The sequence below is a fragment of the Microtus ochrogaster genome, chromosome 2, assembly GCF_000317375.1.
Source record: "Microtus ochrogaster isolate Prairie Vole_2 chromosome 2, MicOch1.0, whole genome shotgun sequence".
NCBI lineage: Eukaryota > Metazoa > Chordata > Mammalia > Rodentia > Cricetidae > Microtus > Microtus ochrogaster.
Window position 1 is genome coordinate 68073416 of NC_022010.1, and position 9688 is coordinate 68083103.

General features: G+C 40.1%; 1 protein-coding gene across 2 annotated transcripts in view; it reads left to right on the top strand.

The window, feature by feature from the left end:
• Window positions 1-9688, top strand: part of Brwd1 (bromodomain and WD repeat domain containing 1) — an 85326-nt gene that overhangs the window by 24827 nt on the left and 50811 nt on the right. For both annotated transcript variants that reach the window (XM_005345146.3, XM_026786394.1), the window contains exons 9-11: window positions 5454-5554; window positions 7327-7397; window positions 8160-8260. In XM_005345146.3, coding sequence (XP_005345203.1) covers window positions 5454-5554; window positions 7327-7397; window positions 8160-8260 — 273 coding nt within the window. The remainder of the gene's footprint in view (window positions 1-5453; window positions 5555-7326; window positions 7398-8159; window positions 8261-9688) is intronic.

The window sequence follows — 9688 nt, forward strand, 5'->3', positions numbered from 1 at the left end:
CTTTGAGGTTGAGGTGTGTTTCTTGTATGCAGCAGGATGGGTTCTGTTTTCGTATCCAATCTGTTAGCCTGTGACTTTTTATAGGTGAGTTGAGTCCATTTATATTAAGGGATATTAATGACCAGTGATTGCTGTCTCCTGTTAATTTAGTTTTCATCATTGGTGATGTTAATTTTTGTGTTTTTCTCTTCTTTGGGATTTGCTGCTATGAGATTATCTATTATCTGTGTTTATGCGGATGTGGTCAACTTCCTTGGGTTGGAGTTTTCCATCTAGTACTTTGTGTTGTGGGTTTGTGGCTAGGTATTATTTAAATCTGGTTTCTCATGGAATATCTCTGGTGATTGAAAGTTTTTCTGGGTATAGTAGTCTGGTCTGGCATCAGTGATCTCTTAATGTCTGCATAAGGCTTGACCACGACTTTCTGGCTTTCATTGTTTCTAATGAGAAGTCAGTTGTAATTCTGATAGGTCTGCCTTTATATGTTACTTTTTCCTTTTTAGCTCTTAAAATTCTTTCTTTATTCTGTATGTTTAGTGTTTTGATTATTATGTGGCGAGGGGACTATTTTTTATCCAGTCTATTTTGGTGTTGTGTAAGGTTCTTGTATCTTCATAGGCATGTTTGTCTTTAGGTTGGGAAAGTTTTCTTCTGTGATTTTGTTAAATATATTTTCTGTGCTTTTGAGTTGACCTTCTCCTTCTATTCCTGTTATTCTTAGGTTTGGTCTTTTCATGGTGTCCCATATTTCCTGGATATTTTGAGTTAAGTAAGCTTTTGTTAGATTTAATGTTTTCTTTGACCGATGAATCTATTTCCTCTATTGTATCTTCAGTGCTTGAGATTCTTTCTTCCATCTCTTGTATTCTGCTGTTTATGCTTGGATTTGTGGTTCCTGATCATTTCTCATGATTTCTGTTTCTAAAATTCCCTTGGCTTGTGTTTTCTTTATGGTCTTTATTTCAGTTTTCAAGTCTTGAATAGTTTCTTTTATATGTTTGATTGCTTTTTCTTGGTTTTTCTAAGGGATTTGTTGATGTCTTCCAATTTTTTGTTTGTCTTTTCCTCTTTTTTAATTTGGAAATTTCTCATTTCCTCTTTAAGAGTTTCAAACATTCAGACATTCTCCTAAAGTTATTTTTTAGGTCATTTTCTTGTGCTTTATCTGTATTTGGTTGTTTAAGTCTTGCTGTTAGAGAATCACTAGATTTACTGGTGTTGTGCTGCTCTTTGTGGTGTTGCGAGTGTTCTTACCTGGTCTACTCGTCTTTTCCTCCAGTTTGTGTTGTTGGGGCTGTGACTCTGGTGAGGAATCCTATAATGATCCTGGCTCAGGTCTACTCCCTGGTCCCCGACTCTCCCCCAGACCTGCAGAGGTCTCTGGACCTGCTCCTGTGGAGTTGGCTGTCTCAGAGCAGTGGTACTCTTTGGTGTTCATGAATGGACCTGCAAGGCCTGGAAACATCAGCTGTCCTGTTAGAACCCATTGATTGCTGCCTTAGGATTGACCATCGGCTCAGCAGGAACTGGAAATGTTGCTGTTTTCTGTTTTTGAGGCGGTTTCTGTGTGTAGCCCTGGCTGTCCTGGAACTCAGATACCCACTTGCCTTTTGCCTCTTGAGTGCTAAGAGCAAAGGTGTGCACATTACACCCAACCTCTGATTATTATTATTCCTCTTTAACTCACATTTCTTAGGGTGAGTTAAATTGTTAGATTTATGAGGCTTTTAACTACATGTTGTTGCCGTTAAGATTTGGTTAAATGTGCAGAGAGGGTTCCATTTTCTTATGCAGCTTTGGTGTAGAGTTCTGTGATCAGAGTGACTTGATGCTTCTGCTGAGTGTTTTCACACATACACTTAAAATGTTATTCTTGGCCTGGAGAGATGGCTCAGTGCATAAAGGCAATTTCTGCCACATCTGATAACCTGAGTTTGAGCCCTGGAAGGAAAGAACTGAGTCTCTACCCGTGTGCCATGATGTACAATAAAGCTGTTCATTCTCATGTGAAGATAATGTTTCAACTTGAAATTCATTAAGGTTTTTAGGCGCCCATTATTTCTAGGCAATAGATTATTTTTTGGAAAAACTTTTTTTTTTTTTTTAAGTTTTGAGACAATCTCCTGTTGCTTTGGTTGATCTTCAACCTGGTTTGTTACTAAGGGTGACCTTGACTTTATAATCCCCAGCCTCTACTTCCAGAACTGGAATTACAGGTGTGTATTGCTACACCTATTGAATTACTAGCGCTAGAAGCACAGGTACATCTGGCAAGTACTCTGCCAGCTGAAATACATTCCTCACCCCGAGAAGTCTTTTCCGCTTAAAAATTAATAAAAACTAGCATGTGTCATAGTTATTATGTTCTGACAGACCTCCAGGAAGTAGAGCAGCTACGGAGGAGCCTTGTGCTCTTTGATAAAATACATTTGAGCAGTGCTGGAGCACGGAGGAGTGCTAGCTTTGCCTGGAGCCATTCTGTTAGTTACGTGGGGCTGGCCACATGTGTTTGCAGTATGCTGGGTAGGCCTCAGGACTGACTGTACCTCCTACCAGAGCACTGGGCTGGGCTCGTGGTTTCCTTGAGTTCTGTGCTTCCTGTTATTGGTCCTTTGAGAGGATCCTTAAAATTCAGTGACAGCATCATTCTGTTTGTTGAGATTACGACCAGTATTTAGGCACTTGGTATAGCCCTGGCTGGCATGTAACTGAGCCCAGCCTGTTTGTGTTGAGATTAAAGGCATTGATTATGGTGGTGCTTATAGGAAGATTAGGTAGAGGATCAGAACACAAAGGATGACAAGCCTGTTTTAGCTAAGAATAATGACAGATTTTAGCCGGGCGATGGTGGCGCACGCCTTTAATCCCAGCTCTCGGGAGGCAGAGGCAGGCGGATCTCTGTGAGTTCGAGACCAGCCTGGTCTACAGAGCGAGTTCCAGGACAGGCTCCAAAGCCACAGAGAAACCCTGTCTCAAAAAAAACCAAAAAAAAAAAAAAATAATGACAGATTTTAGTATTTGCCTTTTAAAGAACTCCAAATAGTCTATTTTCATTTAATATAATTTACATCCTGAAAAATATAAGTATTAAGGTGTAGTTACCACCAGAGGCAGAGTATTCTCTAGGAATGGAATGTTCAAAGTTTCCTGGACTTCTTTTTATTTTAAAGATTTTTTTAAAATTTTATGAGTGTGGTTGTTTAGCCTGCATGTATCTCTGCACACCAGTAGAGGGCATCAGTTCCCATAGTACTGCATTTCTAGACAGTTGTGAGCTGCCTATGGGTGCTGGAAATTGAACCCAGAATCTGAGAAAGCAATTAGTGCTCTTTACTGCTGAGCTACTCCTCCAGCCCCCAAGGCTGGACTTACTTTAAGACTTGTAGAAGCACCGCACAGGTGAGACAGGTGAGGCTTTGTCGTGGGAAATGTAGTTGTCATTATGAGATAAATAAGGAAAGCCCAGAGAAGGAACTTGTACTAAGAGGTGTTTGGTGCTTTAAAGGGGCTTACCTGGGATGTTGAGCAGGATGTATGACAGGAATCATGGGTTAAGGGAGGTAGTGAATAAAAACTAGGGTCTGTTGTAGAGGGTTTTAAAGATAAGAATGACCCTGTTGTAATCAGAAGAGTTTCATCCTAGAAATCAAGATGATCCAGAACTAAATTTACCTGCCCAGAAACCGAAGCCCAGTTTCAAGTAATCTGTTCTCCTGAATGAGGAATCACCAATATGGTGCAGGCTAAAAGCATAAGTTGCTTCATTTAGAGACAAGCAAACATAAGGCATAAAAAAGGAATATTAAAGAAAAATGCAAATAAATAATAAGAGCCGAGCTTTACTGGACAGGAGAAACGCAGTGGTAAATGTAAATAAGACAGAATGAAGATCTACAGGTCTGAGTTGGGACTGCTTGTGCTTAAATACAGTTAGCCAGTATGAATAAGTAGAATCAATCCACCAGTGAGCCAGAAGTGCAGAAGCAAACTCTACAATTAAAATCTGTAACTGACTTTTAAGAACCCACTGGCTGAAGCTCAGTGTAGTGACTCAGGCCTTTAATCTCCAGCTGGAGAGTCATGGGTTCAAAGCAAGCCTGGGCTGTATAGCAGGATCTGTTTCTTAAAAAAATCAGAACTCCAACTCTCAATAGGAATGCAGTGGATAAATTTAACAGAATATGGACACAACAAGAAATTGGAGAAAGAATTAGTGAGTTGAAAGGTCAGAAGAGAAGAGAAGAGATAGCGTAAGAGGTAGGTTTTGACTAAGTTAGGTACTCTATTGTAATTGACATTCCTCCAGGGGAATGACAGAATGAAGCAAAAAACACATTTAAAAAGTGTGTGGATTATGCACATACAGAGTAAATATTAAAATGTGTGGATTATGCACATAAAGTATTAAAATATGTGGATTATGCACATATATCAGATTAAATATTAGAAAGTACAGATTAGGTGGTGTGGTGGGCAGTGCTTGCCAATACCAGTATTCAAGTGGCTGAGACAGGAGGATTACTGTAAATCAGAAACAGTGACTTAAGAGTTAAGTAGAGACCCTGTGGCAGCAGTACTGCCATAGAAGTGTTAGAAATCAGTGTCTTAGTCCAGGCAGGAGTTGGCAGGCTAGAGTGGAGTAAAATGTGTGTCTGGAGGTTTGCTGCAGAACACATATATATGACTTGAGTAAAAATAATTTGTTTGTTTTTAAGAGATGATATCTATATATAACAGCTCTGGCTGTCCTGGAACTTGCTCTGTAGACCAGACTGTCCTTGAACTCACAAGAGATTTGCCTGTCTCTGCCTTCCTTAGCTGCTGGCCCACAAATGTCTTTCTTACTCAGATGTTACAGTAGCACTTTGTTTTCTTTAGTTTTATTTTGTAAGATGTGTAAGTCACTGAGTTTGAAATGTATTATTGTATTCTCAAGCATGACCCCATCTCCTGTACCACCTATAGTTTTCCCACATGTGAGATATCTTGTACTAGCCTGGCAGTGATGACTTGAATCCCAACACTTGGGGGGGGGGACCGCAGAGAGGCAGGCAAATCTCTGAGTTTCAGGCCAGCCTGGTCTACAGAGTGAATTTCAGGATAGATTCCCCCCCCCAAAAAAAAATATGCCTTGCACTTTGGTCTAATTTTGTTTTTTCCATTTGTAATTCTACCCTTGTCCTTCTTACACTGAATAGTGCTAGTTACTGAAGCTCAGGTTTGGCGTGTTTTAGTGTTTTAAAACTAGATCTTGACTTTGTCAGAGTTACTCTTGTTCTTGTTTGCTTGTTGTGAGAATTGATCAGAATCACGTGTGAGTTATGTGCACTCTTAGAGTTGTCACTGTGCTGATATCACCTTCATCAGCGTGTCAGCTGATGTGAACTTGGGACCTGCTAAGCTGTAACTAAAGAGAGACTAGACAGAGACTCATGTGTGTTGTTGACTTTCAGTTTAGCCCAATGGCCAAAGGACCTCAGAGATACATGGTCTCCACTGGTGCTGACGGCACTGTTTGCTTTTGGCAGTGGGATTTGGAGTCCTTGAAATTCAGGTGAGTGACTTACATAATGTTTTAATGTGATGGGGACAGTATAAAAGGAAAATACTCTCCTGAGCTCAGTTTGTCACTGCATCAGCTTCAGTGGAACAGGAAAGCTTAACTTTTTCATTGCTCACATTTGTAAGCAAAATCAAACAACAGATAATTTAGAAAAGACAGAGACGGAGAGTTAGGTGTGTAATCAGAAGCGTTGACAGGAGCACTGGGCTCAGGGACTTTGCTGTTAGAGAGCAGTGGCTACAAAGACAGGTGGATCTGTATAGGTGGGTCTCTGTGAGTTCAAGACCATCCTGGTCTACAGAGTAAGTTCCATCCAGGACAGCTAGGGCTACACAGAGAAACTCTGTCTTGAGAAAAGGAAAAAGAAGCAAAACTTTTTTAAAAAAAAGATTTACTTATTTATTATGTATACATTGTTCTGGCATGTACACCTGTAGGTCAGAAGAGGACACCAAATCTCTTACAGATGGTTGTGAACCACCATGTGGTTGCTGGGAATTGAACTCAGGTCCTCTGGAAGAGCAGTCAGTGCTCTTAACCTCTGAGCCATCTCTCTAGCCCTTTATATATATATATTATAATTTTATTTTTAAATGCAGGCATTAATATGTTTCTAAGATTTATTTTATATATGTGTTCTATCTGCATGTACATCTTTAGGCCAGAAGAGGGGGGTCAAACCCCCATTATAGATGGCTGTGAGCCATGATGGGGGTGCTGGGAATTGAACCCAGGACCTCTGGAAGAGCAACTAGTGCTTTTAACCACTGAACCCATCTCTCTAGCCTGAGAGATTTTATACACATGTACACACATATTTTGTTATTGTTGTTGTTATTGTTGCTTGTAGACAAAAGTTTCTGTCCAGCCTGGTCCTGTAGCTGTTCGGTCCCAAAGAAACACATAGAGGTGTATATTAATTAAAAACTGTTTGGCCTGTTAGCTCAGGCGTATTATCAACTAGCTCTTACAATTTAAATTAACCCATAATTTTTGTCTTTGTTTAGCCCACATGACTTGGTACTTTTTCTCAGTAAAGCATTCTCATCTTGCCTCCTCTGCATCTGGCTTTGACTGGCTCTCTGCAGTTCCTCTTCCCAGAATTCTTAGTATGGTTGCCCTGCCTATACTTCCTGCCTGGCTACTGGCCAATCAACATTTTATTAAACCAATATGAGTGACAATTTTTTTTTTACAGTGTACAAAGGCATTATCCCATAACAGTCGCTATGTTGGTATATCTGAATTTATAATATACCCCAGCCCCAACTTAAGTATTTTTTGATAAAAATTAAAGATTAATATTGAGATGTGTTTTGTTGTATATGAACTAAAGACTCTAAAAGCCTTTCATTGAAGTTGTATCAACATAGAAATATGTTGATATGGTACACTTGGGTTTGTCCCATTTTTATGTTGACCAAATCCAAACTTGTTTAGGCAAGCAGGTAGGTAGTCTACTAGCTATGATAGTAATGTTAATTAGGCTATGTTTAAGGCAGTATTTTAGGGCCACCGAGATGGCTCGTGGGGTAATATCTCTTGCTGTGGAAATCTGATGACTTACTTGAGTTACATTCCCAGAACCCATGGTGTTCTGACATGGTCCTGACAACTGTCCCTTTGCCTCTGGTGGTGTGCCATGGCATGTGTGCACTCAATGTACACACATCATGCATATTTAGTAGTGATGGATAAAACTCCCCAGTGCTCTGATTAAATATGTTAGCATGTATTCTAAAAGCATATCATCTCTTTTAAAGTCCACGCCCCCTGAAGTTCACAGAAAAGCCGAGACCTGGTGTTCAGATGCTGTGCTCCTCATTTAGTGTTGGTAAGATAACACTTGATGCTTTTCCCTCAGTTTAAAGCAGCGTTCATCACGTCAGAAAAGTATCCCATGAATTCTATTCTCTATATTAGCTTAATTTGTGTTGATAATTTCTAGAGTTCACTATGTGATTTTTAAGTATTTGGGTTCAGTGGAACAAAGACAAACCTGAGAACATGGGTGTGGGCTTGTCAAAGGAGAGTGACATCAGCGAGGTTCAGCCCACTGCCTCTTTCTTCCCTCTGTTGACTAACTGTTCAGTCACTAATATGTAAGAGAATTCTCAGCAGGGAGGCTCATGGTATCATGTAAGTAAGTTGTTCTCGGGTCATGCGGCCATGTGTAGGATATTATTCTCTAATAACCTGCTTAGATATGTATTTTTGTTTAAATATGGCAGAATCTTGGAGATATTATTCTCCTCATTCTTTCCTGGACAACAGACTTATGACAAATTGTGCAGACTAGGCCCACTCCATTTCCCTTTAGCTATGACACTGTCCTAGGGAACTCTGGTTGTGGAAGTGTTATTTGCTCAGGAGACAGAGCCTGTTGGGGACTGATGCTCGGGGTGAAAGCTGAGTGAGATAAGGGAGTGTTCCCAGTTGGATTAGATTTTCTACCAAAGCTGAGAGTCGAGCTTTGTAGGCGTGTTTAAAGAGCCGGAGGACGGGCTTGTAGCGATGCTCCTGATGTGGAGAAGTGTGTTCTGTTGGTATGTTTGTTAGAAGCTACACATTTAAACTCTTAACATTTTTATTCCAGGTGGTATGTTTTTAGCCACGGGAAGTACTGATCATGTGATTAGAATGTACTTTTTGGGGTTTGAAGCACCTGAAAAAATCGCCGAACTTGAGAGCCATACTGTAAGCATTCATTTTTTTAAAATTCTGTAAATGTGTTAATCATTGTTTCACTGCAAAGGCCAATTTTACTAATTTAACTGAGGGTTTTGTTTTTTTCCTCCTCCTGTTTAACAGATTACTTTTATTTTAAAAACCGTTTTTTACCCATTAGGCTTTTTGAGACAGGATCTGGTCTTCCTTTGTTGTGTCAAACTTTCCAGTTTCTTCCACAGCCTATTTAGTGCAAGGATTATAGGTGTATGCCACCTTGCCCACTTACTTTTCTTTATTTTTAAAAGTAGTGTGTATATACATGTGGATCTGTTAGGATGGGTTGATATGTCCCCTAGAGGGCAAGCCAGAGGAGGCCAGAAGGAAGGGCATTAGGTCCCCTGGAGCTGGAGTTGCAATTGGGAGCCCCCTCCACATTGGTTGGGTGCTGGTTTCTCAGGTCTTCTCAAAAAACAGTATGCGCTCTTAATCAATAAGCTGTCCTTCTAGACCTGCCCTGCTTATTTGTAGAGACATGATGGCTATAATTCTATTCGGTCTGTCTGTCTGTCTATCTTCTATGAGAATTTGTGTATATTTTGATGCTATTCACCCCACCACACCCCCCTCCAACTCTCCATACCCACACAGCCAGTTTGTCTGCTCAAGTATTCTTGGATGTGTGGCCTTCTGCTGGTGCATGGTCATCTTTACTCATAGAGAAAACTCACCTTTTTATCCTTTTAGTCAGTTGTTGTGCATAGCTCCTTTGCTAGGGTGAGGCTCTGTGGGGAGCTCACTGGGTAAAGTGCTTGTTGTGTGAGCCCAGTGTAAAGCTAGAGTCAAGCTTTGGTGAGCTTGAGGTTCAGTGAAAGACCCTGACTCAGAATATAAACTAGATACACTCTGTCCACCTGACCTTCACATACATGTGCTTAAGGACAAATATGGACACACATATTTACACAAGCCACACAGACAATTTAAAAAAACACCTTTTAATTTAAAAATTAATTTTTATGCTGGGCAGTGGTGGCATACACTGTTAATCTCAGCACTTGGAGTCAGAGGTGGGTGGATATTGGAGTTCAAGGCCAGCCTGGTCTACAGAGCTAGTTCTAGGACTGTACAGAGAAACCCTGTCTCAAAAAAAAAAATTAATTTTATAAATTTAAGTGGTTTGTTTTTTGTTGTTGTTCTTCATTTTGGTTGTTTTTGTTTTTTTCTTTTAGAGATAGTGTTTCTCTGTGTAGCTTTGGTGCCTTTGGTCCTGAACTACCTTCTTGTAGACCAGGATGGCCTTGAACTCAGATCTACCAGTCTCTGCCTCCGGAGTGCTGGGATTAATGGAGTGTGCCACCACTGCCCAGTTGAAGTGTGTGTGTTTATAATCACTTGTTACCTAGTGTTTTTTTTTTTTTTTTTTTTTTTTTTTTTTTTTTTTTTTTTTTTTTTTTT